This window comes from Eptesicus fuscus, chromosome 9 (genome assembly GCF_027574615.1).
Source record: "Eptesicus fuscus isolate TK198812 chromosome 9, DD_ASM_mEF_20220401, whole genome shotgun sequence".
NCBI classification, from domain to species: Eukaryota; Metazoa; Chordata; class Mammalia; order Chiroptera; family Vespertilionidae; genus Eptesicus; species Eptesicus fuscus.
This window is the reverse complement of record NC_072481.1, coordinates 26,799,142-26,816,650: the sequence shown is the minus strand read 5'-3', so window position 1 is coordinate 26,816,650 and position 17,509 is coordinate 26,799,142. Positions and strand designations below refer to the sequence as shown.

The 17,509-nt window shown below is 39.9% G+C and overlaps 1 protein-coding gene across 5 annotated transcripts in view; it reads right to left on the bottom strand.

The window, feature by feature from the left end:
- GPBP1L1 (GC-rich promoter binding protein 1 like 1) overlaps positions 1 to 17,509 on the bottom strand; it is a 52,450-nt gene that overhangs the window by 29,229 nt on the left and 5,712 nt on the right. For 4 of the 5 annotated variants that reach the window (XM_054720397.1, XM_028160107.2, XM_008151199.3 and 1 more), the window contains exons 2-3: positions 1,516 to 2,540; positions 194 to 308 (exon numbers count right to left, since the gene is read on the bottom strand). In XM_054720397.1, coding sequence (XP_054576372.1) covers positions 194 to 253 — 60 coding nt within the window. In that variant the 5' untranslated portion in view covers positions 254 to 308; positions 1,516 to 2,540. The remainder of the gene's footprint in view (positions 1 to 193; positions 309 to 1,515; positions 2,541 to 17,509) is intronic. The other variant, XM_054720399.1, reaches the window with a different exon arrangement.

Below are 17,509 nucleotides of genomic sequence, written 5' to 3'. Positions count from 1 at the left end.
AGGCAGCCGATCAATGATTCTCTCTCATCACAGATGTTTTTCTCTCTCTTTCTCCCCCTTCATCTCTGAAATTAATAAAGATCTATTTAAAAACAAAACACAAAACAATCTTGCCAGAAAGAATAAATCCCAAAACTTCATAGACGAGTTGGGCATGAATATTTGGATAGTTACTATAGGAACGGACCAGTACCTTAACTGCCTGTGGTGTTGAAAAATTTAGCCAAGCAGGAACAAAGTCATGCTGCGCCATTTAGGTCCAGTGTCTCTTTTCAGCAAGGTGAGGCATCCAACCTCATGGCCAGGATCTGAAAATGAGAGAACTCTAATCATTTATGCTTGCAAGATCTTGATACTAATGTGTAAAGGAGTTTGTGACTACTTAAGATCCTGCTCTTTACAGAAAGACCTGCCTTCTGGGTCTGTCTATATTACTGATCCGGATCCATACTTCAGAGAAGTTTTAAACAAAGAAATGGTCTCTGAATATATATATCCATAAAAAAACACACACATACAAAAAGTGACCTAGACCTGGAAGGTTATATGAAGAAGCTAATGAATTCTTGAGTTATAGCAGAAGAACCTTAAGAATAAACATTTAGCCCTGGCTGGTTTGGCTCAGAGCATAGAGCACCGGCCTGTGGACTGAAGGGTCCCGGGTTCGATTCTGGTCAGGGGCACATGCCCAGATTGAGGGTGTGCAGGAGGAAAAGAATCAGTGATTCTCTCTCATCACTGATGTTTCTATCTCTCCCTTTCCCTTCTCTGAAATCAATAAAAATATATTTTAAGAAAAAGAATAAACAAAAAAATCTTCCTGGAGAAGGAAGATACAACCTTTCAAGAGTTTTATTTAGCCCTAACTGGTTTGGCTCAGTGGATAGAGTGTCGGCCTGCAGACTGAAGGGTCCCGGGTTCAATTCCAGTCAAGGGCATGTACCTTGGTTGCGGGCACATCCCCGGTAGGGGGTGTGCAGGAGGCGGCTGGTCGATGTTTCTCTCTCATCGACGTTTCTAGCTCTCTATCCCTCTCCCTTCCTCTCTGTAAAAAATCAATATATAAATATTTAAATAAAAAAAAATATATATATTTATTGATTTTTTTACAGAGAGGAAGGGAGAGGGATAGAGAGCTAGAAACATCGATGGGAGAGAAACATCGACCAGCCGCCTCCTGCACACCCCCTACCGGGGATGTGCCCGCAACCAAGGTACATGCCCTTGACTGGAATCGAACCTGGGACCTTCCAGTCCGCAGGCCGACGCTCTATCCACTGAGCCAAACCGGTTTCGGCGAAAAAATCAATATATACTTTTTAAAAGTTTTATTTAGTTCACATTTTAATTTCCTCAAACACAAACTATCATCAGTTTTTCCTGAAAGATCCATTATTGTCTCCAAATCACCCCACTGATGTTTTCCAAAATCAAATACACCAGAAAGCAGTATTATCTTCCATGATACATATACATACACAGTCTTCTTCCAGTTAGACATAGGAGAATATTTACCCCAGAGTGTAACCTCTGTGGTCCTGTTTCTGGAACTCCTTGAGTCTGCCAGCTGGATTTCCCACGACGTTCTCGTTAGAAGGGTGCTTAATAAGGCTGACCAGCAGCACACCTTATGATGAAGCACAAAGAAGCCAGGCTCTGTGTGGATCACTCTCTCAGTCCCCTCAATTGCTCATCTTAAAACTACCTAGTTCCTGACACAGTTTCCAAAAGGGAAAAGGGGGGAGGGGGAAGGGGAAGGGGAAGATAAAAAAAGTATTTGTTACATTTAAAAATGGGGGGAAGGGGAAAGACCTATGTCTATGTTCACCTCATTCAACTTCCTTGAGTGATGGCTCTATGATGTTGTTTAAATAGATAATACATGGATATTTGCACAGTGAGTACAAACACTGTTCATAACAAAGTCATAACTAGAAAGAGAGGTGGACTTGCAAGGGCAAATAATGTCATCTAAGTGACAGATCAAAAATATAATACTAAAGAGCTATGAGATCTTCTGAGCATTCAACTCCAGTGGCAAAACATCCACATGACAAAGCCCTTAATTTACATATATCATTATTCTTACACAGCTGCTAAAAATAGTATGCAGATATGTATTTATATTTGTTTTATTCTTCAAAATCTAAGGATATAAGAAATCTTGTTAAAAAAAATCAGACAGGAACTTGATATACTTTTCCCTCCAAATAGCAGCTTTCAAGGCAAATTTCTTGGTAATAAAGCTCCCAAATGTATCTTCTATTTCTTTGGTCTTCACTATTTATAAATTCACAGCAAAATTAAAACAAGTAGAAAGATGGGGTTTAAGGAGTAGTCAAGGAGAAGAGTTCCAAAGTGAGGTTTTCTTCTCTTCAGTTTTCTGTATTTCACTTGTTTTGCCCTTTCCTGAAGACTGAAATTGAGCTACTAGAAGGTGATGTGAAGAATCTTCTATTGCTTCAGTAGAGAAGTCATTTATTATTTTGGATCCATATCCATCATTAATCAATCATTTAAAAGGCCACAGGAATCTAACACTATAAAAAACAAACAAAAACAAAATAACATTATCACAAGGTGAAATCATTATTAATACTAGAGGCCTGGTGCACGAAATTCGTGCAAGGGGGGGGGGGTTTGAGGGAAGGGGGAGGGCCCCTCAGCCCAGCCTGCACCCTCTCCAATCTGGAACCCTTGGGGGATGTCCGACTGCAGGTTTAAGCCTGATCCCCTGGGACCTAAACCAGCAGTCGGACATACCTCTCACAATCCTGGACTGCTGGCTCCCAACTGCTCACCTGCCTGCCTGCCTGATTGCCCCTAACTGCCCCTTCCCCCCGCTGCCCTGGTCGCCCCTAACTGCCCCCCTCCTGCCAGCCTGATCATCACTAACCACCTTTGCCTGCCGGCCTGATCGCCCCTCACTGTTGCCCCTGCCGGTCTGATAGCCCCCAACTGACCCCCCCCTACTGGCCTGGTTTCCTCTTACTGCCGCCCCCTTCCGGCCTGGTTGCCCCCAATTGCCTACCTTCCCGCCGGCCTGGTCGCCCCTAACTGTCCCCCCTGCCAGCCTGGTTGTCCCTAACTGTCCCCTGCCACTGGCCAGGTCACCCCTCACTGCCCCCTCCCCCCCCGCTGGCCTGGTCACCCCATGCAGCCTACTGTTCAGTCGTTTGGTCGTCCCTCAATGCCCGCCCTGCTGGACTGGTCGCCCCTCACTGCCCCCACTGCCAGCCTGGTCGCCCCATGCAGCCTGCTGTTCGGTTGTCTGATTGCCCCTCACTGCCCACCCCGCCGGCCTGGTCGCCCCAGGCAGCCTGTTCAGTTGTGATGGCCCCTGACTTTTTATATATATGGCTAATTGCTAAAATGAGACAATCAAATGATCAATCAAATAAAGGTCCTTAGGAGTCAAAACTCTTAAGTCCAATTTAGACATTAATGTGTCACCACTTACAGATACAACATAATAAGCTGGTTATAATTCTAAGAATTTTAGAAAAGCCACCTGAAGAGAGCCTGCTTTTTTTTTTTTTTTTTAAATCTTCACCTGAGGATATGTTTTCAATGGTTTTAGAGAGAGAGGAAGGAGAGAAAGAAACATGGATGTGAGAGAGAAACATCGATCAGTTGTCTTCTGTATGTGCCCTAACCAGGAATCAAATTCACAACCTTGCCCCAATCAAACGAATCATCCGTCGAAAGCAAGAGCGGGCTTTTTTATCCACTGAGCCAAACCAGCTAGGGCAAGAGCCTGCTTTTTTATATAACCACCAATCCAATTAGCTATCAAAGGAATTCAGAAATGCAAATTATGCCCTGGCCACCAACAGGTGACAAGTTCAATTCCCAGTCAGGGCACATACCCAGGCTGCAGGTTCAATTTCTAGTCGAGGTGCATGTGGGAGGCAACCAATCAATGTTTCTTTCTCATTGACGCCTGCATGTCTGTCTCTACCTCCCCCTACTCCTCTCTTTAGGTCAATTAAAAAAAAAAAAAAAAGAGAGAGAAATGCAAATTAAAGAGTCTGTTAGATTGATCACAAAGACCAGCTTGCTATAAGTGGTCAAAGAGCCATAGAACTTGCTCATTTATTACCACAGTCATCATGTATCTAATTATTCAGGACAGTAAATACCTCCATGGGGAAATAAAGGGAAAGAAATAAAAAAGATCACGGGGGGGCTTCTATAATACATTATTTCTTAAGTTGAGTGATGTGTATATGACTATTCACTTGTTCTCTACACTTTTTTATACACTTGTAACACTTAAATAGTAGTAACAGAATAAGCATATATGAAGTTGGGTAAATGATTTATATAACGTAATTTATAAGGTGAAACACATATACATGTAAACATACACATATATCAATCACCCAGAGTATATCTAGTCTTTCAGCAAAAATGGAATAGTCATAAAAACTGACCTTACACTAGTTATAAGATGTTTCAATTAGTTCCAAAGAATAAAACACTCACGTTCTCTAATCACATTGAAAAATTAGAAAATGACTTTCTCTTGCAGTTCCCTCTCCTCTCCTTCCTGATGAAATCCTGTCCAAAGTCGTTAGGTGGGGTCAAGCAAGTTAAGGATCTGTTGGTGGCAGAGGAGGTGCTACAGAGACCCAGAGCAGGGTGTTGGGGCCTAATCAGATGTGAAGGGTGTCCATGTGAGGTGAAGAATAGAGAAATGTGTGTGTGTAAAGCAGCGGCACAGTGCAGGATGTCAGCACCCATTAGGCAACGCAAGCAAGTGTCCCAGTAGGAGGGCAACCCAATGCATAGTGGGAGCCTGAGTGGAATGAGAAGGGCATCCTGGCACAGGGATAAGGACAAGCTAGCTGAGGGCTTCCACGCAGCAAGGTGCCTTCACAGGTGTTCCAACCTGGGTGTGGTGAGAAAGGAATACTTTCAAGGGAGAATGTGATAACAAGAGGTTGGTCATATTTTGGGAATTAATCAAAAAGTAAAAATATTAGGACAGGGGAGGAACAAAGATGGCAGCATAGGTAAACACCTGAATTTGCTGCCTCGCACAACCACATCAAAACTACAACTAAAAGACAAAATGGATATCATTCAGAACCAGGGGAAGGCTGGCTGAGTGGAAGTTATACAACTAGAAGGAAAGAGAAAGTGCACTGAGACTGGGAGGAGGTGCGGAGGTGCGGAAGTGCGGAGGCACGTGTGGAAACGGGCTCGCAACTGGGTATGCTGCTGTTTTTTTCAATCGGGAGGGAGATACAAGCTCCCCACTGTTCTGAACTCCAGTTCCGGGCGAAACTCTGGGGACCCAGACTCATACAGGGAGAAACTGGACTGTCTGGCATCGAGCCAGAACACGAAGGAGGCTTTCTCTCAGAGGTGCTTTTAGCCATCATTGTTCCTGCACGGTGCCGTGGGACACTGAGACCCGGGGACCTCTTCTGGGCAGGGCTGACGGGCAGCCATTGCTGTTTGCTCCGCCCTGGTGATTCCCTGAGACCCCGCCCCACTCAATTTACAACCCCACCCAAGCTGTGTACAGAGGCGTTTGCATATGAATGGCCTGGCCTTTTACAATCTAACACCTAACAAACTGCAGCTGAGTCAGAGAGCCCCAGAGCTTCCAAAAGAAGGCCCAAGGCCCCACAGCAGCTTGCATTGCTTCACAGCTGGGCCTCATCTGGACACCTCCAAACCCCAAACAAAGAGGAGGAATCTACAGATCTCTCTGTAGCTCCTACTGGGTGGCCTCAGGCAGTGGCTGACTTTGCACCTCCTTGGAGATCCAAGAGCCAGTGTACCCAGTGGTCAGAGTGAGACCATCCAGATTACAACTCTTCACATCCATAAGAGACACACTCAGGGGGCAGACTCAGTGAGCACCAAAGCCCCACTGAAGCAAGTCTTGCCTCATAAGGGAGTCTCCAGCACAGAAGTTCTCCCATCATAGACATAGTTGATCCTCACAGCCAGTCGGCCTGGAGTCAATTTCTCCCAGTGATACCAACAGCAATCAAGGCTTAACTACAAGGCTGTGCACATAGCCCACAAAGGGGTGCACCAATAGAGTCCACCTCAGGTAACTGGGGAGGCTGAGCCACTGGGCCCTATAGGACACCTAGCACACAAAGCCACTCTATCAACTCAGGGAAGCAGCCAAAATGCGGAGACAAAGAAACATGTCACAAATGAAAGAAATGGAGGAAAGCAAACTACTGGATATAGAGTTCAAAACCACAGTTATAAGGTTATTCAAGAATCTTCTAGAAACCTGAGAAATTTAGTGAGACCCTTATGGATATGAAAAAGGGACAATTAGAAATTAAGCATACACTGACTGAAATAAAGAATAATATACAGAGAGCCAACAGCAGAGTAGAGGATCCCAAGAATCCAGTAAAAGATTTGAAATACGAAGAAGCAAAAAACACCCAACCGGAAAAGTAGGAAGAAAAAAGAATCCAAAAATATGAAGATAGTACAAGGAGCCTCTAGGACAACTTCAAGTGTACCAACATCAGAATTATGGGGGTGCCAGAAGAAGAGAGAGAGCAAGATATTGAAAACCTATTTGAAGAAATAATGACAAAAAACTTCCCCCACCTGGTGAAAGAAATAGACTTACAAGTCCAGGAGGCACACAGAACCCCAAACAAAAGGGATCCAAAGAGGACCACACCAAGACACATCATAATTAAAATGCCAAGAGCGAGAATATTAAAAGCAGCAAGAGAAAAACAGTTACCTACAAGGGAGTACCCATACGACTGTCAGCTGATTTCTCAACAGAAACTATGCAGGCCAGACGGGAGTGGCAAGAAATATTCAGAGTGATGAACAGCAAGAACCTACTATTACTATTGAATAGCAAGAACCTAACAAGATTACTCTACCCAGCAAAGCTAACATTCAGAATTGAAGGTCAGATAAAGAGCTTCACAGATAAGAAAAAGCTAAAGGAGTTCATCACCACCAAACCAGTATTATATGAAATGCTGAAAGGTATTCTTTAAGAAGAGGAAGAAGAAGAAAAAGGTAAAGGTAAAAATTATGAACAACAAATACTATCTATCAACAGGTGAATCTAAAAATCAAGTGAATAAAAAATCTGATGAACAGAATAAACTGGTGAATATAATAGAATCAGGGGCATAGAAAGGGAGTGGACTGACAATTCTTGGGGGGGGGAAGAGGGTGTCAGGGGTGTGGGAAGGGACTGGACAAAAATCGTACACTATGGACGAGTTCAATTGGGGGGGTAAGGGTAGGGTGTAGGGTGGGAACAGGGTGGAGGGGAGCTATGGGGGGAAAAAGAGGAACAACTGTAATAATCTGAACAATAAAGATTTATTTTAAAAAAGTAAAATATTAGGAAGCATGGGTGTCAGATTGCTTACTGCGTGAGAAAGGAGGTAAAGGAAATTTCAAAATAAACAGAGCGACAAAAAAACAATAAATTTGCAATATTACAGCTAGAGTGGCACTTAATGGAAAGTAAGTTTTAAAAACACTTTTAAAAAAGACTAAAAACAGCCTGGTTAGCGTGGCTCAGTGGTTGAGCACTGACTTATGAACCAGAAGGTCACGGTTCCGACTCCTGGTCAGGGCATTCGTCAGGGTTCCAGGCTCGTCTCCAGTGGGGTGCATGCAGGAGGCAACCAATCAATGATTCGCTCACATCATTGATGTTTCTATCCCTCTCTCCCTCTCCCTTCTTCTCTAAAATCAATAAAAATAGATGTTTAAAAAAAAAAAAAAGACTAAAAAACAAACTGACCTAATAATCTAGATGATGGAAAGAATTGAATTCATGACCTTCTGGTGCACAGGATGATGCTCCAACCAACTGAGCCACACTGGTCAGGGCACTTTTTATAAAATTTTATAAAGTCCTTGGTGATGTCTTTTGGAGCTGTAACCATTTTTAAAGGCAGACTAAATAAAGTGGCTTTTGCTTAATCATTGAGAAATTTTGAGAAGGAAAAACACATCACTTAAAAATTCTCTTAGAACTTTTAAACAAAGATATAAGACTTTCCAAGTCCTGTATATTTTTTTCCTTAGTTTCCATTTCTATTTGTCACTCCAAGTTCCAATTACTCTCCAATAAAAAATCTGGTTTCATAGGACACTATAGTCCAGTGATGGCGAACCTATGACACGCGTGTCAGCACTGACACGCGTAGCCATTTCTGATGAGAGGCGGCCGCATGCCGAGGATGAAACATTTGCTGCTCCTGAGGATGAAACATTTGCGACTAGAGTCTTGGAGTTAGTTTTTTCCTCAAAGTGACACACTACCCGAGTTATGCTCAGTTTTTTGGCGAATTTTGACACACCAAGCTCAAAAGGTTGCCCATCACTGCTAGTCTCTTTCGCCCTCTACTCTTTTAATCCTCACCCAAGGATATTTTTTCATTTATTTTTAGAGAATGTGGAAGAGAGAGGGAAAGACAGAGAGAAATATTGATGTGAGAGAGACACATGGATTGGTTGCTTCCCGTACGCAACCTGACCAGGGCCGGAGATCAAGCCTGCAACTGAGGTACATGCCCTTGACTGGAATCAAACCCAGGACCCTTCAGTATGTGGGCTGATGCTCTATCCACTGAGCCTAACGGGCTAGGGCTCAGCCTCTACTCTTGGCTGCCAGATCACTCTTCCTAAATCCAGGCTCAAATTATATCACTGTCCTGGCTCAGAAATGTTCTGGCTTTCTACCAACCACAGAATAGGATTTAAATTCCTTGGTCTGATAATTAAGAAGTCTTTCCTCACAAGTAATCTCCCCTTCTGAAATCCTCAAAGTACTTTAATTGTGCCTTCTAATGCACTTAACACTTGCTCCTTCTGAAAGAATTACAAATGCTGATCTTAACTCCCAGCAGCAGGCCAAAAAATTGTTGCTTCTAGAATGTCCATCTTTGAAACTCACACAACATCTAGCATGATGCCTTCCAAGAAGAAAAGATTTGAAAGTTTAATAAATTATAATAAAGCAAGGATGCAGAAAAATTGGAACCCTCTACATCATTGGTAGAAATATAAAATAGTGCAGCTGCTGTGGAAAACATTTTGTGGTTCCTCAAAGAGCTACCATATGACCTAACATTTCCACTCCTAAGTATATATCCTAGAGAAATGAAAACATCTGTCCACACAAAAACTTTTTAAGTGAATGTTCATAGCAGTTTTAGTGACAATAGCCACAAAGTAAAACAACCCATTCATATATCCATCAACAGATGAGTAAACGAAATGTCATAAATCCATACAATAGAGCATTATTCAGCTATAAAAAGGAATGAAGTTCTGATACATGCTACTGAGAAGGCTAACCCCTATTTTGTAAAACTACTGTTTGAAATTCTCTATTTAGATAGTCCCTTATTCTGTAAAGTCAACTCTGCAATTTTTAGACAGCCCCTTACTCTGAAAAAATAACTTTGCTTTCTAGCCTGCTTGAATAATGAGGAAGATAAACTTAGCTGTCTGACCTTGTAGGCCAGAGACTAGATACTCCCATGCTCTCATGCCATGCCAGACGTATTTTTTAATTGAATAGAACAGTGTTGTTTCAAGGCCACGAGCTTCCAGTGAGATAACCACTAAGCACACATAGGGCTGGCTCTTTAATAAAAAGAAAACTTCTGCGTGTTGCGCTGTTCAGAATTTGAAATTCATTTTTCTCCGAGCCCACCGGTGTATAATAAAGTGGAACTCCAATCTCTCTAAGCATTGCTTGGTGTTTTTCCGGTCTTCTGCAACACTATCACATGGAAAACATTATGCTAAGTGAAAGAAGCCAGATACAAAAAAAATGACAAATATTACTATATGACTCCATTTATATGAAATATCCAATCCACAGCAACAGAACACAGATTAGCAGTTACCAGGGACTAGGGGAAAGGAAGTCTGAATGCATAATGCATATGAGGTTTATGTCTGGGATAATGAAAAATTCTGGAACTAGATAGTGGCGGTGATTGCAAAACATTGTCAATGTACTTAATGTGACCAAATGGTACAGTTTTAAATGGTTATGATGATAAATCTTATATTATGTGTATTCTTCCACAATTAAATAATTATAATAAACCTCATGGATGTCAATAAAAAGTCAGTATTATATATAAGCAATGCTGTATCTACTTCATTCTTTTTCAGGTTTTATCCAAGTGCTTTTGCTTTCTCCCTGCAATATATCAGAATGACGTGTATCTAAATACTTGATCCAACCATTCATAACTATCTGACTAATAATCAACCTTTTACTTTCTTTTTATTTCAGAGAGAGGGAGAGGGAGAGATAGAAACATCAATGAGAATCATCGATCTGCCACCTGTTGCACACCCCCTACTGGGGATTGAGCCCAAAACCTGGGCATGTGCCCTGACGGAATTGAACAATGACTTCCTGGTCAACGCTCAACCACTGAGCCACACCGGCAGGTTGATGATCAACCTTTTCAAAATCTATGACTTACCGGGCATTTCATATACACCCCGGCAATCTATGAGGTACTTTACAACATGTCCTAATTTGACACCTTATAATTAAACTTATACTGCTAGTACAGGATATCCCTGCCAAGGGCCTTATCTCAATCTCCTCTACCTTAGGTTCCCTTTACCACTCTACCTTGTGTGTATTTTTATTTCACTCGCTCTCATTTTCTCCACAGTCCAGTAGTGTCACCACCTAGACTACTGGTACCCACAACCTCTATCTATTCTGGTTTTATTCAACTAACAAAAACCACACCCATCTCTCCTCCAGTCTGTGTTCCATTTAGGTATTTATGCTCATTTCCCTTTAATCTTTCTTAACAAAATTTCTATAGAGAACAGAGGACGCTTAGTGTTTTCATTTTCTCACTCCCCTATTTATTCCTCAATCCATACCAAATTACTTCCCTCCCATATATACACAATAATTCAAGTTACCTCTACAACACCACTGGGGCTTTGGCTGTAATATAGAGTACAAAAAAACCTATGGGAAAATAAAAAAAATATGCAGTGTCTAATTTTTAATCAATCTTGAAAGTGAACGTTCATAGCAGCTTTAGTCACAATAGCCACAAAGTAAAACTTTAAAATTTGGGACCATTGACGAGAAAACCAAAAGAGTATGGGGACCCAGAAAGAAGTTCAGCAGAAATGTATTTCAATAAAGTAGGAATGATCAACTATATGAAATGCTAATAAATGATGGAAGACTGAGAACTGACCACTGGATTAGCAGCATGTAAGTTACCAGTGACTATGTTGCATATGGCCACGGTGAAAGCCTGTTTTGAGTGGGTTCTAAGGGACTGTAGACTGCAACACTCCTTTGAGTGTTGTAGAACAAAGAAATGGGTAGCAGTTAGAAGGAGATCAAAGAAGTGTGTGTTTTTTTGTACACTGATGGGAATGACCTAGTAAAGAAGAAAAACCTGATGTATTTGAAAACAATGCTCTTGAGTAGGTGAATACTGAGATCTGATATGCCAGCATAGATTGGCCTTCAATGGCTTTGTTATTTACAGTAATAGTAGAGGGAAGGCTGAATACCTGAGTACTACTACAAGGAGAGCTTAGAGTCTTAGACTGTCTATTCTGATTGCAACTATCTTCTCAATGAAGTAGAAACAAAGTCCTCAGAATGGGAGGGAGCAGGTTTGAGAAGAGTTAGGGTCTGAAATGAGAACTGGAGAGTGAATGAACTAAATACACTAGTTTCCCAGCACAGTAAGGGCCCACATTTGTAAGTTATCATGAATTAGTTAGTTAGTTAATTTATCATGAATTTAAAGTAAGACCAGTTAACATAGTTCTGTAGTTTAAATTACCTAGTCCATCATTATGTACTCCCTGAATGTACTGGCTCTTCTCTCGAAACCTGTATACAACTCCCAAACTCCAATCCCAGTAAAATCAAAATCTTGGTTACTCTGTTCTATCACCCATGAAAGTTGACAGTGGTTGAAGAAAAACACAAAGCCATGCTTTTAAACATTTGTTATCTACAATAAAACACGCTGACCAATACACTCTCACAGGTCAGAAACTTGTGACTCACCACCGTCAATGGCTTATACTGTTTACATGTATCTGGGCCAATCCCATCTTAAAATCCCTTCTCTTGGTTTCTATGACATTGTATCATTAAGTCTATAGTTTTCAGATTTGGATTGCATAAAGCTATAAAATTTCAAAATGTTTCAATGATACAGGTTGCCGATTTTATTTGGATAAGTAGAACGTTAGAAAAAAAAAACCCCTCATATTTTAGAAAAAGAAAAACTGTCACCCTTACGTTGGTAATATTCATGAAGGGCTGGGGAAGTCTTTGTCAGAGAGCAGTGTGAGTGGACTGCATTATGATATCCTGATCTTCTCCCTACCCTCTGATTACTTCTTTTGCTCTGTAAATTTAACAGCTACTCAAAAGCTCTGATGCAGCATTTTTTGTTTCTCTGGAATCTCTTCACTCTCTCATTCACTTTCAAGCCATCAGTTCTCACCTCTAGGTGGGTGACTTAAATTCCTGCTTCATGAAGCATTATATCATGCACATATCTATACTCAAGCATCCATCATGCATTACTTTTATTTGTTTACATATTATATCTCCCCTACAATGGGAATCACTTGGCAGGGGTTAATAGCAAATGAGACAATCTTAGTATACACAGGATGACTGTGAAGTAATAATTGATGACAATTACATCAATTAGTAGCTCCTTTATCTTACTGTTAAGAACTCTTTGAACATTCCTATTCCTTCAACTGCAGAGCCCAAAACAGTAACTCCTGCCTATTTTCAGATATTCACTGGTCCTAGTATTTCCTTTCCAAATCTCATGAACTGAGAATACTACTTATGTTTAAATGTCTAACACTTTCACTTCCTCTAAAAGACTGAGTAACCCTACAACTTTATACTCATTTCCTAACTGTCTGTATATCAGTTTCCCTTCTCCTAAGTCCTCAATAAGGAAAACACCAGGGTTAATGGTAAGCCTGTTGCTTAATTTTTATTAAAAAATTTTTTTAAATCCCCATCGGACAAGCAAGGAGGGGAAAAGTGATGGGGGAGAGAGTGTGATATGAGAGAGACACATTGATTGGATGTCTCTTGCACACGCCCAGACTGAGGGCGTGGATCAGACCTGCAACCCAAGTACATGCTCTTGAGCGGAAATGGAACCTGCAACCCTCTAGTGGGCAGGCTGACACTCTAACCACTGAACAATGCTGGCCAGGGCAAGTTACTTAATTTTTTTAATCCTCATATTTGATACTTCACAAAAAAGCAGAAAGTCGTTTTCTACTTTAGTATTTATTTTAACTTCAGAGGAGAAAAATCCTTATTTAAGAATTCATAAAGGACATGAAATGTGAGCAGGAATGAACCCAAAGGACACCTAAGACACCTTGAAGATTTTTTTCACTGTAGCATTTTCCCATTAAGAAAATACTTAATATCATAGTTATTATTGAGAAGTAAAACCTATTGTCATATATTTGGGGTCCAATAAACAAACAAAATCTGTTTCTAGTACAAACTTGATGACGACAAACCTATTTGTCAAAAAAATATAACTGGAAATTTTATATATTACCCTGTCTGCAAGAGATGCATGTGATATACAAGTGCTCTGAAATAATATAAGGCACTACAGAAAACATTATCTTGAATCACTCACAAATTTCTACTTTTAAAACCTCAGTCAAACCATGAGAGACTATTTCAAACCTATTAACCTGGCTCGATTCCCAGTAGGGTGCATGCAGGAGGCAGCCAATCGGTGGTTCTTTCATCACTGATGTTTCATTCTATCTCTCTCTCCCTTCCTCTGAAATAAAAATAAAATAAAACATCAAGTATTGATAAAGATGTAAAGCAACAAGGAATTCTCATATATTGTGGGCAGAAGTGTAAACCACTTTAGAAAACAGTTTGGCAAATATAAAGTTGAAGCTGTGAAACCTCTATGACCCACCAATCTTAATCATACATGAACACAACACAAGACAAAATATCCAGGCCTTTCTCCAGACAAATTTTTAAAGGTTGAGAACTAATGCTTTTAAGAATTAGGAGTAGATATAGAACAGTCGGCCTGGGGACTGAAGGGTCCCAGGTTTGATTCTGGTCAAGAGCACATGTCTGGGCTGTGGGCTCAATCCCCAGTAGATGGTGTGCAGGAGGTAGCCAATCAATGATTCTCTCTCATCATTGAGTCTCTCTCTGTCTCTGACTCTGTCTCTCTCTCCTTCCCTCTCTGAAATGAATAAAAAATATATTTTCAAAAAGTTTATGCCACAGCCAGTTTGGGTCAGTGGATAGAGCCGTCAGCCTGTGGACTGAAGGGTCCCAGGTTCAATTCCGGTCAAGGGCACATGCCCAGGTTGCGGGCTCGATTCCCAGTAGGGTGCATGCAAGAGGCAGCCAATCGGTGGTTCTTTCATCACTGATGTTTCATTTTCTCTCTCTCCCCCTTCCTCTGAAATAAAAATAAAATAAAATAAAGAAGAATTGGAAGTTTTTCACTTTGTTAGGAAACGACCCTATGTAGAGGCAATAATAAACCAAATCTTCTGGAAGGAGCAAATTGAAATTAAAAAATTAGAGTCTTTGGTTGAAAGAAACCAACCGTATTGAGGTAGATTAAGCCAGAAAATATAGGGAGTTCAGAGAATGAATGAGAGCCTCCTTAACTTGGCAAACATGCAAAAACCAAGTAAAGCTTAGTCAAGACCACCAACCAAGGTCACACCACAGGAAGAGCCTCAGGAAACTGCTCCACTAGCACTGCCACTGCCATCAGCCAATGGAATGGATTCTAAACTGTCCTTGCTTCTTTGCACCTATCCAGGTGCAAGTCCTCAAGAAGGGTATTTGAGTGGCACAGCTGCCAGGGGTCCAGGACAGAAAGTGTATGTATAAGATATGTGTATGTGTGTATACATACAAGTTATAGGCACACAGCCTTTCCAGTTTCCTAAAAGTCACAAAAAGGCAACACTGGAAAGGGGTTAAAATGATAAACAGCTAATTGGAACAACAAAGGATCGCTTTAAAGCCCAATGAGTACAATGTGCAGCACAAGAATTCTTCCAGTCTTCCCATTAGTAATAAACTTTAATATGTATTTTCTTCTGCTTCATATTCCAAAAAACATTTCCTGAAAGTAATTTTACAAAGAAAAATTTTAAAACCTAAAATTTATAAACTTTCTCACGTGTTTAATCTCCTTTCCACTATTTTGCCTTTCAGTCACAAATACTTGCTGCAACCATACTTAAACACTTATTATCCCACAAATAGAAATGGAATTCACTGAAATCACAACAGTTCCAAATAAGAATACTACTAATATGATACATATGTACATTTACTATCTAATGCAATCTGAAACATTAAATTCTGGCTAGAAGATTTAGATAACTAAGTAGATTAGAGATTAGATTTATGCAAGTATCCGAAACTAAGGGTTTAGAACCAGCAAAAATGTTTTAATAGCATTTGACCCAAAAGTTATCAACTACACTACAAACAGGCTATTTAATAGTAGTAACTTTTCTCAAATATCTGTACCTACATTGGCCCCGAAAGGCTCCAAATTCCCTATGTGTGTTAGTAAATAGTCTATTTGTCACATTAAAAAAACTATAGTTTTTATAACTGAGACTTAATAGTAGTGACTACTATATCAGAAGACATACATTTTTACTTCAAGCATTTCTAAAATTCTCTTCTCAATAATAAACTTTGCTTCCCACCCAAACATTACTTTAAAGTTAGAAGAGCAGACTCTAGATCTAGCTGACTCTGTCATTTACTAGCTGTACAACTTTGGGCTAACAAGTTACTTCACTTCTTTTTGCTTCAAATCCTATTTATAATTTCGAGGTTGTTGGAAAGTTGATGATTAAATGAGTGAATATATGTAGTGTTAAAAATAGTTGCTAGGATGTTTACCCTTGGGGGAAAGAAAAGAGAAGTACCTGCCAAAAGTGTGTATTCAATAAGTGTTAGGAATAAAATGTTTAATAGATGGTGAGAATAAAACAATAGGGGGAAGAGAAAATTTCAGATCAAATAGGCTTAGAAAACTATTCACTAGTACCCAAAACCAGAATACAAAACCACTGCAAACCCAGCATACTTAGCTCAATTTTTATAATACAATAAATATATACTAGAAAGAAAAAAAAGGACAGGAAACAAACTACCTGAAAAGTTAATACTCAATGGGGTCAGAAGGGAATCCCCAAAAAGCACAGAATCACTTATGAAGTTAGCCTCCTGACTCCCCTTCCCCAAAATTCAAACTCAATCTAAGCTTCTACATCTAACTACTAACGTACAGGAAATCAGAAAAATCTAGAATATAGGAAACTCTGCAGGACAAATGACCTGGTTTCTTCAACAAAGTGCAAAGAAAAAGAGAGAGAAGAAACAAATTAAGAGGCTTGAAAGAAAATCAGTCAATTACAGCATGTGGGGTCTGGGTTCTGCTTAAAAACAAAAAACAAACAAACAAAACTAGGAAAGTCAACAGAAACACTGAATCTAAGAAAGAAAAACAAAGCAAAAAACTCCTGTGCAATGATCTGTTCAGATTTCACTCGACTGGTAAATGTATGTACATTAAAGATAATTTCAGACAATTTAGATTTAATAATTATGAAGTGCTTGCTATTGTCAGGCATTGTTTTAAGAACTCTACAAATATTTTATTTGTTAACCCCAATAATCCTATGAGAAGGTACCACTTTCCCCATTTAACAGAGGAAGAAACAGGCACAGAAACCTTACCTAAACTCTCCCAAAGTCATAAAGCTATCAAATGACAATGCTGAGATTCAAACTCAGGCTATAAAGTTGGTACCCTTAATTACTGTATCATACTATCTATCTACATGATGTAGTGGAAACAGCTCTTCGGAATCAGATAAAACTGCCTGAATCCCCCTCTCTCCTTATGTTATATCAACTATTTACTTAACTTCTCAGAATCTCTGTACACTCACTTGTAGAAGAGAAGGTTAACTAACCATACATAGTTAAGGAATAGTGAGATTATATATTGGACTATATTATAGGCTTTAGCTTATGAAACCCACAATAATGGTTCTCACTACCCTTCCCATCATACCTGCAAAGACTAATTAAAAAGTCGAGCTAATAATTCATAAACACATAGCAGAAACACTGGAATAGCTCTACCTTTTAATTAACTAGCTAAAGAGTACCCAAACCAACTTGACAAGATACCTATAAATATAAACTTTAAGAATAGCAATAACTCAAAAAGAAATATTTTACATAATAAAATTTAAACTTATAATCAGCAGAAACAAGAGTTTGCAATCTAAATTTAAAGTATAGCCAAACTTAAATTAGATTTTTTTTTAAAAAAAACAAAGAAAACTTATTCCACATAAATAGACCTACTGCTCAGAAAAGTATACTAAAATTTTGTTTATGCTGGTGATTCCTTAGCCTGATGTT